The sequence below is a fragment of the Pyrus communis genome, chromosome 14, assembly GCF_963583255.1.
Source record: "Pyrus communis chromosome 14, drPyrComm1.1, whole genome shotgun sequence".
NCBI classification, from domain to species: Eukaryota; Viridiplantae; Streptophyta; class Magnoliopsida; order Rosales; family Rosaceae; genus Pyrus; species Pyrus communis.
The window spans coordinates 750710-768208 of NC_084816.1; the positions used below are offsets into that span (position 1 = coordinate 750710).

The following is a 17499-nucleotide window of genomic DNA, read 5'->3' on the forward strand; positions in this document are numbered from 1 at the left end:
TATGTTTTGGGTTACTCTACGTTTCTTAACCATATATTTTCAAGTTTTCGGTTATATTAAAATACTTTGTGGCTCATTGAATGGTAAAACCGCTTTCAATTCCCTTCTAAAATTACTCATAATTATGATGGAAATATTTTCATGAAAATAAAAACTTTCATTTTTTCTCAAAAAACGTGGGTAACCATCATGGTTCTAGCCTATTTTGCAAATTTATATAAAATTTGTTGTAAAATATATTTTGACACACCCCGACCGAAATCAGGGCGTGCTGGCCGTCACGTGAGAGTGACGTAACCATGTGCACAGTGCGGAAGCTAAGAATACAAATAAAAGTACGAATAAATAAAAACCAAGCTATACACTGAGTAGATAACATACATGTGCAAGCGTAAGTGTGAAAAATAATATTCAGAGCACAGAAAACCTAGTGCAGTCCAGAGGAACAAATACTAACGAAACACACCTAAAGGTGGTCCTACACTGGTGATAATCTGTCAGATATGCCGAGAATTCCTCGTGAGCGACCAAAGGAGCAATCCAAACTAGAACCTGGAGGGGCGCAAAACAAAAAGTGTGAGTGGGCAAAACAAAGCTTTTCAAAATCATTTCATTATCAAAGTTCTAACCCCTCGCCGTAAAACCTGTATAGTTTCCCAGAAAAATAGAATATACTCATATATAGAAAACATACTCAGAAAATATGCCATGTCGAATGCCTCCACATAAAAGGTAAGTAACTAAGGTAATGTCAATCAATGCAATGTAATATGTCAACCAAAGTCACCTAACATGACCTGTACGGCTGAATCTAGAGCTCAAATCTCCATCTCACAAACTATACCTACACACGAGTCGGAACCACCTATAGTGGTCTGTACGATAGGACTGGGTGTAAATAAGTACACTTAAGTGCTACAATCACGTGAAGACTGGGCGAATAATCGCGGGTCACCTACGAGTCGAAACCACCTATAGTGGTATATACGACAGGACTGTGCACCTAACTTGGATCCAAGATGAGCGTGTGGTGCGGGAGGTGAACATCACGTGAAGGAATGTACCCTACTCTGGGCGGGAGCACTAACACCAGGGGTGCAGATTATGAGCTCTCTACGCATCTCACATCACTACTAATCACAAATATAAACCATAACTTACCTGGCACTTACCTGTGCGTCCGCAGCACCAAACATACATATATGCAACTATTAATGCACAATTAAATAGGCAAACGCAATGCATGGCATTTAAAACATATAAAAGTTTCATTTCATTTTCTGGGAAAATCACAAGTATATAGGTATATACGGAAAACCAAAAGCCCACTCATTGGTATGTGGAAGGGTCGTAACCCCCTTGCCTCGAGTAACTGCGCTCGTCCTCGGGATAGGTCTCACCTATATGCAAAACAACTATAAAAACATCAATTGAAAACACATAACTAAAACTAGGTAATAACTTCTCAAACAATGCTCAAATGGGGTGTATGAATACACCAACGTGATCTACTCAACCTCACGAACATCCCCATATTTTGAAAATAATTTTTTGTCGTCACACGCACCCCCACGCGCCAGCCAAGGCACGGCCACATGCACCGCCCACACACAGGCGCGTGCCTGGCACACTGACGGCCTTAGTTAACGCCGTCAGGAATATTCCATTAAAACTAACAGATTCAGTTAAAGTTAGCCTAACGCCGTTAGGAATATTCTGTCCAAACTGACGGAATATTCCGTCGTCTTCTCCAGCTAACCTTTGGCGCCGTCGCCGGAAAACTGGAAAATTTTCTAATCTTTGTTTCTCACTCGTTTTTCAACCAAATTTCATGAAATTGGTACCAAAATGAAGCTTACAACAATTAGAACAAAACCTTACCCCTTTCAAGCCCTGAAACCAACGGAATCTCGCCAGAGAAACTTCACAAAATCCGGCTAAACCTGCAACTCGCAATTCCGACGTCCAAAACCTTCAAATGAACCACCCCGAGCTTCCTAAGGACCTCACCAAGCTTCCTATAACCCTGTAATTCCCAAAAACACACAATTTTACATGTGCATGAACAGTACCCCGAATTGAACATCTCAGGTTTGACGTGAAAACAACGGTTTTCTGAAATGGGTATGGTTGAACTCGTATGAACCTCACGAACACGAAGGTATGGTTTTCTACTTCGATCTATAACGTTTTAGAGTGTTTTGATCCTTGTCCGTATGTAAGTGTAGAAGAAGAGGGAGAGAGAAAGAGAGACTCGGGACAGGGCAGAAGATGAGAATGAGAGTGTGGGTGCGTGTGTGGTCCAGATACAGCCAACCAAATCCCCAAAACAACCACACAACGAAACAAAATCACTAGGGGCAAAACCGTCAATTTACACCTACGGTACGAATAATCTGAGACGGGCTATCACATATTTGCTTTCACCTTTCGCACCGTGTGATTTTAAAAATTCATGTAAGACTTTTTGTTAGTATAGTTGTAGCTAGAGTCCCATTTAGGCAACGTTTTAGGTGCTAGTACAAATTTTTGTCCATTTATTTTTTAGTTTTTAGCTTAAATATTCCATTGAAACTGCTTCAATTGCCTTATAAAGTTACTCTTAATCATGACGGAAAATATTTCTCAGAAATAAAAATTTTCATTTTCTCAAAAAAAAAAAAAAAAAAAGTGGCCTAACCATCACAATTTCTAGGCTATTTTGCAAATTTGTACAAAAATCATCGTAAAATCTATTTGTTTTCTCCTTCACGACATTGTTAGGTTTTGAAAATTCATGTAAGTTTTTTTGGTTAATATTCTTGTACATGAAGTCCATTTTCTAGAATGTTTTGAGCCGTAGTACAATTTTTGTTCAACTATTTTCAAGTTTTCGGTTTAAATATTCTATTAAAAATACATATATGGCTCAATAACCGGTAAAATAGCTTTCAATTGCCTTATAATGTTACACATAATCATGACGGAAAATATTTAGCAAAATAAAAGTTATCCATTTTTATTTGAAAAAAAATGAGCTAACCATCACGGTCTCTAGGTTATTTTGCAAAATTGTACAAAAATTGTCATAAAATCTATTTGCTTTCACCTTCACCGCACCGTAGGGTTTTGAAAATTCATGTAAGACATTTTGTTAATATTTTTGACAGCATATATTTTGCAAAAAAAATTTAAAAAAATTGCATTTTTCTCAAAAAAAAAAAAAAAAAAAAAAAAAAAAAAAAAAACAGGTGGGCTAACACGGTTTGTAGGCCATTTTGTAAATTTGTGTCAAACTTCTTGTTGATACTTATAGATGAACTCTCGTTTTAGCAATGTTTTGGGCCTCATTACCATTTTTGTCCATATAGTTTTAAGCTTTCTGTTTAAATATTATATTAAGAATACATTTGTGGCTCGATAAATGGTAAAATCACTTTAAGTTGCCTTATAAAGTTACTCTTAATCATGACGGAAACTGTTTCAAAAAAAATTAAAAGTTTCCATTTTGCTCAAAAGACAACATTGGCTAACCTCACTGTTTCTAGGTTATTTTGCAAATTTATACAAAAATCATCATAAAATCTATTTGCTTTCTCCTTCACAGCAAGATTTTGAAAATTCATGTAAGACTTTCTTTTAACATTGTTGTAGATGGAGTCTCGTTTCGGCAATATTTTGGGCCCTAATACAATTTTTGTCCATTTATTTTTTAATTTTTGGCTTAAATACTTTATTAAAATACATTTGTGACTCAGTAAATGTTAAAACCGCTTTCAATTGCCTTATAAAGTTATTCTCAATCATGACTGAAAATATTTGGAAAAACAAAAAAAACATGCACTAACTATCACGGTTTCTAGGCTATTTGGCAAATTTGTGAGAAATCGTTGTCAAATTTATTTTCTTGGACCTTCACCACACTGTGTGGTATTTGAAAATTCATGTAAGACTTCTTATTGATATTCTTGTAAATGGAGTCCTGTTTCAGCAATGTTTTAGGTCATAGTTCTACATTAGCTCCAAATACTCTATAGCTTTTCTTAAATTCTCTTTTCAAGTCCTTAATTTTTTACAATTACCATCACATACTTTAAAAAGGTTAGCATGCGGAAGAGACTTTAAAAAGCTATACACCACCGGTCCATCACATGTCTTTTCTTAAAGATTTGGAAAGAGATTTTAAGAAGAGATATGCCTTACATGGAACTAATGGAAGAAATTGTGCAAAACCGATTACAATGAAGTTCTAAAATTCATATAACAAACCTTACTTAGTGAAAAAAAACTTAATTGTTATTGCAAATATATTTAAATCCTACTAGTCATGGAAGTGCGTGGTTGGCCATAGGTGTATTTTCTCAACGAAACTTCCATAAGTGTACTTTGTATGGGCTCCACTACTAAGTTTTAGACTTTTTTTTCTTTTTTGGAAACTACTAAGTTTTAGACTTTAGGACGGAAGTGATGATTGCGTAATGCATGAGCAGTGACCAACAATATCAAACGTATTTTATCCTCCTCATGCGGTTGGAGGAGCTTTGCACTTGCTTGTCAAACTCAAAAACAAAGTGTTAAAACTATAAAATTAGTTTCACAACCGAAATCATCGTCTTACGATTTATTTATTCATTAAATAGGACTATTGTAATATTAGGCTAATTTTCCCAGTTATTAATTTATTATATCGAAGCTGATGTTGTTTAGAAAAATAACATAGTCCAAGGCAAGGAGCCATATGGATGGTAATGATTTAGTGAAAAATCTCTAAGCTTAAACTAATCTTTATGAACTTAAACAATGTCTTCCTGTGAATATTTCTAAGTCTTTTGTTTAATGATACTTAATTTTAAAATAATGGGATCCTTATACCAACTCCAATTGTGGGCTAAAAGCCAAATTACCTCCCGAAATTTCCCCCCCAAACGCACTCCAACCCAAGGGGAAATTTTGAGCTAAATGCTAAATGCTAAACCAATGCCAATTCCCCCCGAAATTTAGCCCAGAAATCGGGGTGAACTCTACCCAATATTTATCGGAATTTAAATTTTTTTAGAATAAAATATTCATAGAATTAATTTACGATATTCTACTTATTTATTTTTTAAAAAAAATTTAATTTAACAAAAAAAAAAGCCTAAATTCATTCTTTAATAATCCGGGCTAAAATTTTAGGGTAGAATGATTGGAGTAAAAAAGCTATTTTTGGGCTAAAAGCTAAATTTTTCGGGCTAAAAATTTTGACTTTTAGCCCAACCATTGAAGATGGTCCTAAGGGGCATCTTTAATCCACTATAACACATCATAAAGAATTCATTAAAACAAGGTACAAGGTCATCTTGGTAAACCATAAACTTATATTGGCAAACAATATATAAATTTCAATAGCAAGATATTGATTTTGTTAAATACATATATCCACATGAATTATATATGGACATCAGATGATAATTGAATTACATATATGTAATATTATACAGACTCTAAATTCCGAAGGCATGATAAATTATCTCTCTTTCACTAATGAACTTTTGTTCACATGGCACACACCAAAAACCAAAAGATTGAACCTAAAGCTAAAACCCATCAATATCAATGGAAACTAAACAATTCCTTACACCAATATGTGCTCCTCTAAACACCTACATATATACTTTCACACTAGACAAATCCCTCTTTTAATTAATTAGGAAAACATTATGGTTGGTTTAATCAAATATAAAATGGCATATATCCCACAACCTAATTAATTCATACACACATAACTAATCCCATATCTCCATTATAGCTTGCACTTTTCCTGCTACCTTTCCATGTCTATGGGCGCAAAGGCTGTTTTTCCCGTATGATTAACAAAACTCTTTGAGTCTCCAAGCTTACTTATCTTTTGAGATTCAACATCAAGATCCGTATCCTCTTCATCTTCTTCGCGTAACCTTGTCAATGCAAAATACTCAACCTTTTCGCCGTAAACCTTGACCAAAACCAAATACAAGGACACCCCCAAAATGGCTATTCCCACCAAGAACCAACTAAATTGAAGATTCACCAAGGACTTGGCTCTGTGAAGTGCCTCATCTCCATGGCACCTAACCACTTCGTGACCCTCCTCTAAGTTCATGAAACAACCTTTTGGCATCAAGTCAGGTGTCCAGAGCATGAACCCCATGACCATAAGCCAAACCCCTTGGAAAAATATGCTAAGTGACCTCACAAAGCTGACCAAAAAACTCTTGGGGAAACCAATTCCCAATAGGGTTGTGGTCAAAGAAACAAGAACGACAAGCTGCAGAAGCATGTGGTATTGGCCTTCAGGTCCCATGTGATCAGCAGAGTGAAGGTGAAAGAGAAGAAGCTGCTGCCCAAAGGCTATGGCTCCAAGGAGTTGGGTCAAACCATGCTGTGCTTTTGGGGCAATTTTGTCGAGGACGATGGCAAAAGCTGCATAGACCAAGAAAGCCATGGATATTGAAGAGTGCTCAAAGTTGTGGAGATGGTTGGTGGGGATGGTTCCATCGTCATCGAACGGTTGGTGTTTCTCTGGGCCTATGAAGAGTTCCATGGCAATGGAGGCAGATGAGCCTCCCATGATTAAGAAGAGCTCCAAATACTTGAATTTGGAGGTGGGAAACCAGGCTGGAGCTATGTAGGAGTTTGGTTGGTTAAGATGGAGTTTGATGTGATTAAAGAGGTGCCATAGGCCAATCAGAAGAAACCCAAAGCCTGGTGCTACATGCCCAACTAAAGTACCCATTTCCGATTGCTTGATTTATAGTGGGGGCAGAGAGAGTGAGAGAAAGAGAGGGGTTGTTTAGTTGTTGGTGGTGGTGGTTGTTTAAGCCCTAAAGGGAAAGAAAGGGTGAGAGTGATGGAGAAGGGTGGCTAATGGGAGAGGCATTTTAAAGTCTTGAGGGAGGGGAACGGGGTTGAAATTCTAAGGTCTAGAGGCTTCCAAGCCTAGGAGGTTAAGAATTTTTATTTGAAGTACCTGTTTGGTGGCTTGACCAGCAAGATTAACATTGGTTGACAATTGACCATAATTAAGGCTCCAAGCAATGACATCAGGAGCAAGGTAAAGGCTGCCAGCCTTCGAGAATGATAGGAGCACAACTTTTGGGCTTTCACTTTGTCCACATTTGAAATGACAAAATCACCCCTGTTTTAATTTGTAAAAAACTGGTTTATTAGTCTCTAAATTTTTATACTCTTTAAGCTTGTCAACGATGTCATTGGCAGGATAAGGAAGTAAAGAATAGTTTAAATATATTAATCTCACTTTAATTAATATTAAGATCTTTTATGCTAAAATCTCACACCTGGAAGACTGTGCAGGTAATGATTAACAAATTTGAAACAATATCAATGTTGTTGGAAGTGGACCGTTGGCCCAGCTTTCTAAAAGCTGATGACAATATCAGGGTTGTTAATAAACCCTTGACCAATCTCTCTATAGTTTAACGGTTTGATTCACCTAATAAGGAAAAATAAAAAGTCAATGAAAGGTCTTCTCTAACATACGAATTCATTATATCTTATAGTACAACGTAACTGTATATAATACATTACATCAAGGGCATTGTAGTCATTACAAGTGCGACAAGTTATGTTAATGTTTGTTTGGCACTTTTGTTATCCAAAAGAAAAGAACAGATAATTGGAAAGTCAGGTCTTTGTTTCGTAGGATTTTGGGTTCACATGTTTTTGGTCATTTTCTTCTTCTTGCACGAAAGTTCGAAACTACGAAATTTCTTCATGACCTATTCACGATTTTGGTACGTACATGTCTGCAGAAAATTTGAGGTAGAGTAGGGAAAAAAACCCTCGCAGATTATCCACCTACTTAAGCAAACTTTTTAATATAAACGATATGTTACACGCATTTACAAATTCTACACTAAAAAGATAAGTGAGGGTTTAAATTCGGACACAGTGAGTTGAACCATCATGTCGCAATCTCGATCTTTTAAAAAAATAACGAGGAAGTCATTGACAAATTAATCTACACATACACACACATACATACACATATTATCAATCAAATCTTCCAATATATTTTACCATGAAACGAAAAAGAATTAAAAAAATGTGTCATCACATGTGTCATTTCTGCAACATATGTAAATTGGTGATCTCTCTATTATCCTTACTAAAAGTTTATGCACCTTGCGTGTGCGGTGCCACTACCATGATTTGTTGTCCATGTCCCTTCTATTTGTCCCAAATAATCGTGATTTCTTAATTCTTATCCTTATATGAAGTTGGCAGATGAGGGTGTTCGACTTATTGTGTCGCGTCAAAGATAATCCCCAACACCTCTAAACCATCTGTATTTTTAAGAAAATATAATACGCGGTTGTTGATTTTGATTGTGAATAAGGCAAATTTTGTGTGTGTATTATGAAGGCTTTATGTAGTAACAAAAATAGATACTCCATGATAATTTGAGTGGATTAATAGTTTTTTTTTTTTTTTTGTCAAAAGTGGATTAATAGTTCACAACCTTGTTCTGGATATATTAATCAAGCAGGAAAGTTCCTAATTATTGGTTTATTTGATCTAGTAGAATGATAGAAATAAAGACTGCACTGGCGGCCATAAGCTGTACGGTCCAAACCTGATATAAGCTTCAATGGCTGCTACATTGGGATTCTTGGGAGTCAAGTTTTCTAATTACACACGTAGCTCACCCAGCTTGACATTTTAATTATTTTTTTTTTTTTAAGAAAAGACAATATTATATAATTAGATAAAATAAAAGTTTTAGCACAAATACAGAATGTTAAAACTTAACCCATTTTATGATACGATAAAAGCAAAAATAAAAAGATACGATAAAGAATTAAACGAGATAAATTACTAAGACTTTACCATGACCTTATCTAAATTAATTAGTGAAACATATGATGGCCGCCTCATTCGACATATGCTATTTGAGTCATGTGAACAGCATCAACTGCTTCTCTAACAAAACTGATGGCAAATGGCTAATGAAAAAGACATATATGCAATTAAGGGTGTAGCTAATTAGACACTATAGGGCTTTTTAAAAGTGTAGGACTGAAAGGGACAAGGTGAGAAGAAACAAAGATGAGAAGCACGATCGATGTTAAGAAACATATATAAAATGAACATCCTTCAAATATGCTTTTCTTTTTCCCTTTTTCCAGATGGACACTTAAAATCCTCAGCTTATTTAGCAGCATTCTTGCAAGTTATATTTGAAATGGTAAAAATGATTTCCATAGGCCTTGTAGATTTGAGGCATATATATTCTAATTTGGTTCCAACTCATGCGAATAATCATGAACATCTTCTAAACACATTTCATTGTAATAATGTCATCAATCATTTTGATTTGTATGGACCCTAGCAATAATGATTACAAAGTCTGAAACACACGCGATATAGACAATTGATAATTCTTCGTATGTTCATGTGTGTTCTTTTTGTTCTGTTTATGGATTTAAACCTCATAATGAGTTAAAATCATATATTATGTCCCCATTGTTTGTGTACAAGGATTTTTGCATATATGTATTGTGTACGTATATTGATATAATAGAAACTTCTGATAAAATACTCACCTATAATTGAACAGATAAAGTACGTTACATGGTCTATTTTAGGGATTGTCGCTTACCTATTCAATAACTTTAGCACTAGACTCACCTATAATTGAACAGATAAAGTACGTTACATGGTCTATTTTAAGGATTGTCGCTTACCTATTCAATAACTTTAGCACTAAACGTTCCAAAAAAGGATAGTGTACTATTAAATCGGGTAAATTGAATTCAATAATAAATGCATATTGGTATTCCAGCCTTCCTTCTCCCCATTTCTGTTTGTAGGGCCCGCACTGTATGCATTTGGATCACCAATGACGTTGGGCCAACCTCAACCCTAAATCCTCAAAGATAAATGCTTGCATTTTATAATGAAATGAGCATCACATTTTTAATAATTTGTCAAACTTTCCCATCCAATATCAATACACATATGCTTTGACTTTGTGGCACTAACTACAATAAACTATCTTAAGAGCTTAATTACTAATATATTTTAAAATTTTATAAGCAAAAGTTCTATAAAATTCCTCTAGTTTTTGGGCCATTACTAATATATTCTAAAAAATTCTCATCATGTGTTCAAAAAGTTACAATTCCTAGAAAAGTTCACTATACCTCACAAGATTAAACTGTATATTCCACTACTAAATTATTTGATAGACAACGAAATTAAAACAATTATCAAATGAACCCTAAAAGAGCAAGTCTTGGCGTAGCAAAAATATTGCTCTTTTGTGATTAAAATATCACGGTTCGAGTCATGGAAACAACTTCTTTACAAGGCAAGAGTAAGGATGCGTACGATAGACGTTCCCCCTCCCCCGACCTTTGAAAATTGAGCAATCTTATTAGCTTGGGGCCACGGTCGCCTTTTTTTAATCAAATGAAACTTAAAATTTAGCAAAGCCTTCAAATTATTTAGCCAAATGGGTGCTTTAATTTTAATAATTATAAGGCTTATTTTTAGCGACACCCCCTAGAACTTCATTTTGATCTCACTTTACCCCATGTAATTCAAAAGTCACCACTTTACTCTTTGAAACTCAAAATTCGTTCCATTTTGACTTGTGGACTCTCTCTTTTCCTTGAAACTTATAGGTTGCCTCCTAAAACATATGTGGGATCCAACACCCAATAAGACTATGCCTCATGTGCAAAAAAAAAATATGATTATAAATCTCCATTCTGCATTAACATTCAACAATCTGAGAATATTAAGTTTAAAAGAAATTGAAGACATAAAAAAATTAAAAAAAATTGATTAACCTAGCGCACCCAAATCAAACCCACATAAGAAACTAATAGATCTAAAGGCATGTGGAGTGAATTTTGAGTTGTATAGAGATGACTTTTGAGTTTCAGGGGGCAAAATAAGATCAAAATCAAGTTTGAAGGGGCAAAGTGAAATAACAACTTTTGAGTAAAATAAAACTTTGAGTTTTAGAGAGTAAAATAACAACTTTTGAGTTATAGAAAGTAAAGTGAAATTAAAATCAAATTTCAAATTTACGTGGCTGAAAATAAGCCTAATTATAATTTGGAGGAATTGAAGTGGGCTTTAGTTGCCTGAGATGGATCAGTGCGCACAATTTGGTTATATCTTTAAGCAGGCTTTAGCTCACAGAACCGAAGGGTGCAAGTGGGCTGAAGAGAAAATGCCAATCCTATTTGATATACTTGCGTTGAAGCTCTTAGGAGTTAGGACCATCAACTTTAGCTGCATACATCACTGCACTTCCACTTCACATGTCGTAATGATAAACAGTTGTGACCTTCTCTTAAATTCTTAGAACTTCTATCACCACCCCCAAACCCATTGATGTCTTGAATGTGCTACCAAAGGCTTTGTGGAAGTCGAAATATGAGAGCACTCATCTAGGGATGAACTTACTACTTAGATACTTTCAGCAGTTATCCGCTTTACACTTGGCTACCCAACGTTTACCATGTGCAAGATAACTTGTGCACCAGAGATGCGTCCTTTCTGGTCCTCTTTAGGGCCCCAAATGACACTATTATTTCTTATCACATTCACTCAATGTTTAGGTTGAAATCCCAATTTCATTTTTTCTTTCTTAAAAACCTTTTGTATTCTTTATGCAAAGAACAAAAGTAACCAAACAAGAGCTTAGGTCCACTAACTATAGGGTTTTAGGTTCACCAAACCAAATAAGACCATTTTCTAATTGGCAATATTTTAACATGATTTGAATTTTCAATGCTAAATGGTCACTCCCCTTCTTTTTTTCTTAACAAAACCCTACTCTGTTTAGTACTAATGTGTTAGCCAAAACGATGATGAAATCCCAATTTTGGTCGACTTGCTGCAATATCTTCTGAACAAGCAGTGACAAGTTTGCGACCTAAGAGGTGCGATCATGACCAAAATACCTCCCCTCTTAGCTAACCCAAGTCATAGTTCTGTCGCTTCTTTCTTCATTTTCCATCATTTTGGTCCAAGGAAAGAACCCAGGTGTTGTTAGAACAAAGCTTTTGGGGCTGAAAAAAGAAGAAAAACTTAGCCACTTTCGGTTGTATTGGCACGACATTGTTAGCGGTTCAAATCCCTGTTCAGTTGCAGTGGTGAAACCAGTCTCGAATTCATCAACAGGGTTTGGTTTTATAAGCATGATTGATGATCCACTTACTGAAGGGCCTGAAATGAGCTCAAAATTGTTGGGAAGGGCTCAAGGGTTTTATGGATCTGCTTCACAAAAAGAGGCTGGCCTATTGATGGCCATGAATTTTGCTTTCATTCAAGGCAAGTATAATGGTAGCACCATAACTGTGCTAGGAAGGAACCAAGTATTCAACAAGGTGAGGGAGATGCTAGTGATCGGGGGCAGCGGGCTTTTCTGGTTTGCGACGGGTTATGTTGAAGCAAGAACTCACTATTTCAACCTCACTACTGGGGATGCTATAGTTGAGTATAATGTCTATGTGCTGCATTACTTATCATGCTTAGTTTCTGGGCACATTTACTTTTTCCTTTGCTTGTCTAGCTTGCTTTTGTTTTAAGGTCTTGTAACATCTATATATATATATATATATATATATATATATATGCTGATTTTGGATCATGCTGTCCCTTATAATCTGAGGATGAACATTTTTAATCCAAATTCATACAACTTGAATTAGTATCCAATTTATTATATATGTCCAAGTGTGCAAGAAATCATTTAGATTATGTACCATTTTACTTGTGAATTTGCGATGTCCCTTCCTGTGCAATTATTTGTAGTTTTTTCCTCTCATATTTTACCACAAAAAGCTGTCAAGTGGTTCACTCTTTTGCTATAGTTGCAGCTTTTGAAGAAAATTAAGTCACAATTAAAATAAAAGACCATGCCATATGTGTTGATCACCACCGTTTTTCAAGCCATAATTATGTGGTTATGATTGATTGTGATGGAGTTCCAACAATTAAAGCTATTGAAAGTAGTTGTGTCACTGAAATATATCTTCTTGTATACATCTCTCACTCACACGTGATGCGAGATGTGTATACAATAGAATATATGCCATGTTGTATGAATGATTCTCCAAGCCATGAATGGATTCACTTTCCCTCAAAGTTATGTTTGCATACCACTCAAATTTTCTTATAAAACTTTTACTGTAGTAAAAAGAAAACAGCACTTTTTCACATAGACAAAGAGATGAAGTAAGGCTTACGGACCACGGTACAGGAGCACGTATATAGGATGATGTCTTTTGTAGAGGAAGTAGACTCATAGATGGTGATGGTGATGCATATGGTATGGATACCCAATTTTCAAGTTTTATTTAATAAATAAAATGCGTCATTTCCATGGAAAGACAAAAGGACTTGGGTCCACCAAAAACTAGAGATAAAAGTAAGAGTTAGGCCACCAACGCCGGAACAGGATCCCTTATAAGCTCAAAAAATTAAGTTCAAGGATCAAATTATTCGGATCATTAAAATTTGATCTAATAGCTACAAACAGAGGCCCCTCTAAAAGTTAAAATAATTGTAACTGTTGGATCAAATTTCAATGATCCGGATCATTTGATCATTGGGCTTAGTTCCTTTAGGTCCGGAAGGATTCCAGTTCCACCAAAACCTACATGTTAGTCATGAAAAACTATGCTTTCCAAAAACAAATTATCCAGTAATCCAAAAAAAGAAAAACTATCCACTATGATTCTGGGAGGGGTAGTGTTGTTCATATTTTCTTTTTTTTTTACCTTCTAGACATTCTTGTTAATTTTTATTCATTAATATTTTTTAATTCATTCAATCTAGTGATCAGAGTTTGAAAAAAATACATAAGAAGTAAAAATAAGTGTAAAATAAGACCAACATTCGAGAAGCCATTCAACCCCTTCACTACTTTACCTAAAGATCATTCTTTCTTTTTCTTCGACTTCTTTACCAAACCCTTCTCATAATTACCTCACCACAATTTCCCACAGACACAGCACGTCTCATACCAATTAAGTTTGAGTTGTTTAGTCATTTTAGAAAAGTAATTAAGACCCAATTGGATTAACTAGTGAAACATTAAGTTTAATTATGCAATGTCACAACCTGACCCAAAAGAAAAGGGACAAAAAAATGTCGGTAGCCTGTGGTTGGTGGTAACCATGATGGAAAAAATACCCAACTTGGTCAAGCTTTATCACTCATTCCACACTATATATGTCAACACAAAGCTTCTCAATTTCTAAACCAAAGTAGCGACTTTGTTAGATATAGAGCTTCAACCATGGCCAGAACACCTCAAATCGTGGCTACACAATTCATAATTCTCTCACTTCTATCTTCGTTTGCCCTAATTCTTGTCCAAGGAGATGATCAAGAATTTGTCAGAGCCTTGGACCGCAAGCTTCTGGGTCTCAAGAAAGAGAAGTTCAGCCACTTTAAGATGTACTGGCACGACATTATTGGCGGTCCAAATCCCAGTTCAGTTCGAGTGGTGAACCCACCAACCAATTCATCAACAGCGTTTGGTTTAATTAGCATGATTGATAATCCACTCACTGAAGGGCCTGAATTGACCTCAAAATTACTGGGAAAGTCTCAAGGGTTCTATTCGTCTGCCTCACAGAAAGAACTTGGCCTGCTGATGGCCATGAATTTTCACTTCATCCAAGGGAAGTACAATGGCAGCACTATAACGATTCTAGGAAGGAACCAGGTTTTCAACAAGGTGAGGGAGATGCCTGTCGTTGGAGGCAGTGGGCTTTTCAGGTTTGCAAGAGGTTATGCTGAAGCAAGAACTCATACATTCACTCCAACCACAGGAGATGCCACTGTGGAGTATAATATCTATGTGCTGCATTATTGATGATATCTTTTTTTCTTCTTTGCTACCTTTTTTTCTTTGTTCCTTTTTTTTTTCTAATTATGTTGGTCATTTCAGTGCTTAGCTTTTAAGATGACTGAAAGCGTTTTTGGTAAAAATATTTTGTAAACCAATCCTTACTAAGAAAGCAATTGAATCCTAAAAAAACATGTAAGTGCTTTTGGAATCAATTTTTTTTTTTCTTAAAAACGCTTTCAGTTATTTTAAAAGTATTTCAGAACAAGTTCTTAGTACGGTGGTTGAGTTTACTTTATCAAGTATTGGCAAACATGAGTAGGAACGAATTTAGAATTTAGTATTTGTATGCTTGTTTATGTATGAGTCTTTCTCCAAGGCTATATGCATTTGGTTGGTGTTCAATAACTCGGCAGATGACGGATAGATGAAAAATAAATTTTCTTCATTTCAAGCCTGCCAAAATTTTAGGGGTCTCCCCAAGTTTCTTTTTTTGTGGTTCAATGGAGGGGAATAACCTACTTACAACAATTCTTCTTTCTTATCTCTCTCTCTCTCTCTCTCTTTGGATGGCTAAAAAATTGACGAGAGAGATGAACTGATGAGGAGGAGCATACAACCTATTGTATACGGGAGATGATTTTTACACACCTCCTTTAACTTGTTTACACACCCATCTTTGTTTTTTGACATTAAATTAAAAAAATTAATTAACAACGGTCGAGATCAAACACGGGTGAGAGAGTGTTTATCATTTGACAATGTCTACAGCTAGCTGGATACAATTCCTTCTTCCTTTTTTTTTTTTTAAATTTTATTTTTGGTACTTCATTTGACACAATAGGTTAACAAATCAAAAGATGAGAAAAGAAGAAACAAACTAATTTCAAATTTTCAAAAAATAATAATAACTTCAAAGTTCAAACTCATAATTTTATTGTCTCGACATAATTCTTATGCAGTTACAAAATGCGTTTCATAAATGCCTAATCCTAAAACAAGCAAAAAAAACAACCATCTTGAACTTTAATAACAAACTTGAAAGCAAGCATAATTTTTTTTCTCTACTAAAATCTTCTAATACATAAAATAGAAAATACTCCGATATAAAAAATAAACCAAATTGCTAACTTTTCCAATACAATTTTCTTTCGTAGTGGGCATTCATATATATGTGTATAAATCAAAATAAAAAGAAAATAAAACTAATTAAAATAATAACAAAATAAAGGATAAAGTGAATAATACTATGATTGACTTTTTAATGTAAAAATATAATTTTTTGTTAAAGTGAACAATTGACTTTTTAATGTAAAAATATAATTTTTTGTTAAAGTGAACAGTATTGTTGGTTTTTCGTTAAAACTTTCTAAAAAGAAAGGGTTAGGTGAGGTCAACCGACCAACCTTTTTCTTTTTTTTTTGGGGAATTTATCCCAACCTTTTTCTTTTGGAAAATAATTGATCTCAAACAGATGCAGGTGGCACTACAGATTATGGGGCAATGACTTGACCACGATTAGTAGGAAAAGTCTAGTAAAAGAGACATGCCAGCTTGGCGAGTTATACAACATAATTACGACGATGCATCAAAATATCCTTGTTTAAATGGGTTTTAAGGAAATATTTACCGTTTTCTATTAGACGATACTTTAATTCAACAATTTTAATTCATAAATAAGAAATTTAAACTTGAATGCAAATAACGGATGCATTGTTCCTAACATTTGGATCTTATGCGTATCTTTGTTTTGTCTAACCACTTCACTTCACTGCACGAAAACAGTTTTATTATAATTTGTAACGTAACTAATTCTTTTTTATTATTAATTCCAGTGTGGAATTAATAAATGAAAGTCAAATCATTTGAAAAAAGAGTTTTGCCGAACGGCATTGTTGACCAGACCTTTAGATAAACCTACAAAACCACACGTAAGACTTGTAGGCATAAAGAAGTGCCAAAATCATGGATCAAGATCCTCTCCTAATCTAAGGATGATGATCCTTATGACCAAGAGATGTGAATCGTTGGATAAAAATTCAACGGTTATAATTATTATAACTTTAAAAGGACTCTTCTGTTTGTAGCCATTGGATAAAAATCCAACGGTCCACATCTCTTGATCATAAGGATCGTCATCCTTAGATTATGAGAGGATTCTGGTCCCAAAATCATGACTAGGCTCTCCCCATCTCGGCATTCCAGTTCATAATTTTCTCCACCTCTCTTCCTTTGCCTTGATCTTGGTTTCTGGAGAAATTTGAGAGCCCGCTTGGTACTCTATTTGAGTTCAAAATTTTTGATTCAAAAATTGTTTTTTCAATTTTCAACCTATAAACTTGTTTGATAATTTTCTTTTCAAAACTTGAACTCAAAAATAACTAAACAACTAGCCTAAAATTTGAGAACAAGAAAAGTCAGTTTTTACTGTTTTTTTTTTCTTCCTTCTATCGAGAACTATTTCTTTTTCCCAATATACGCGTGACCTTGGTGTCAAGTCCATAGGCACAGAGCATCTGACTCAGAGATGCCGACAACTGCGAGACGTTTCCACGCTTCCCTCCCAACTCCTGATTCACGATCCTCTCACTCTAATCATCCAAAAAACCCCAGCCCCACCTCCTCCACGCCAATTGACAGAGGTGCAAGATTAACAAGTAGAA

General features: G+C 35.1%; 2 protein-coding genes and 1 pseudogene across 2 annotated transcripts; 2 read left to right on the forward strand and 1 right to left on the reverse strand.

The window, feature by feature from the left end:
* Nucleotides 1-5257: 5257 nt before the first annotated feature.
* Nucleotides 5258-6940, reverse strand: LOC137716459 (uncharacterized). Its single transcript, XM_068455919.1, has one exon. It carries the CDS (start codon nucleotides 6731-6733, stop codon nucleotides 5783-5785), a length of 951 nt encoding a protein of 316 aa, XP_068312020.1. The 5' UTR covers nucleotides 6734-6940; the 3' UTR covers nucleotides 5258-5782.
* Nucleotides 6941-11786: 4846 nt separating this feature from the next.
* LOC137716576 (dirigent protein 22-like) lies at nucleotides 11787-12643 on the forward strand (annotated as a pseudogene).
* A 1607-nt stretch (nucleotides 12644-14250) lies between these two features.
* LOC137715065 (dirigent protein 22-like) lies at nucleotides 14251-15238 on the forward strand. The gene has a single exon (XM_068454287.1). The coding sequence runs from the start codon at nucleotides 14282-14284 to the stop codon at nucleotides 14861-14863; it is 582 nt and encodes a 193-aa protein (XP_068310388.1). The 5' UTR covers nucleotides 14251-14281; the 3' UTR covers nucleotides 14864-15238.
* The last annotated feature ends 2261 nt before the right edge of the window (nucleotides 15239-17499 follow it).

Coding starts and splice junctions, on each gene's coding strand:
- LOC137716459 (XM_068455919.1), bottom strand. CDS start 6,733: ATGGGTACTTTAGTTGGGCATGTAGCACCAGGCTTTGGGTTTCTTCTG.
- LOC137715065 (XM_068454287.1), top strand. CDS start 14,282: ATGGCCAGAACACCTCAAATCGTGGCTACACAATTCATAATTCTCTCA.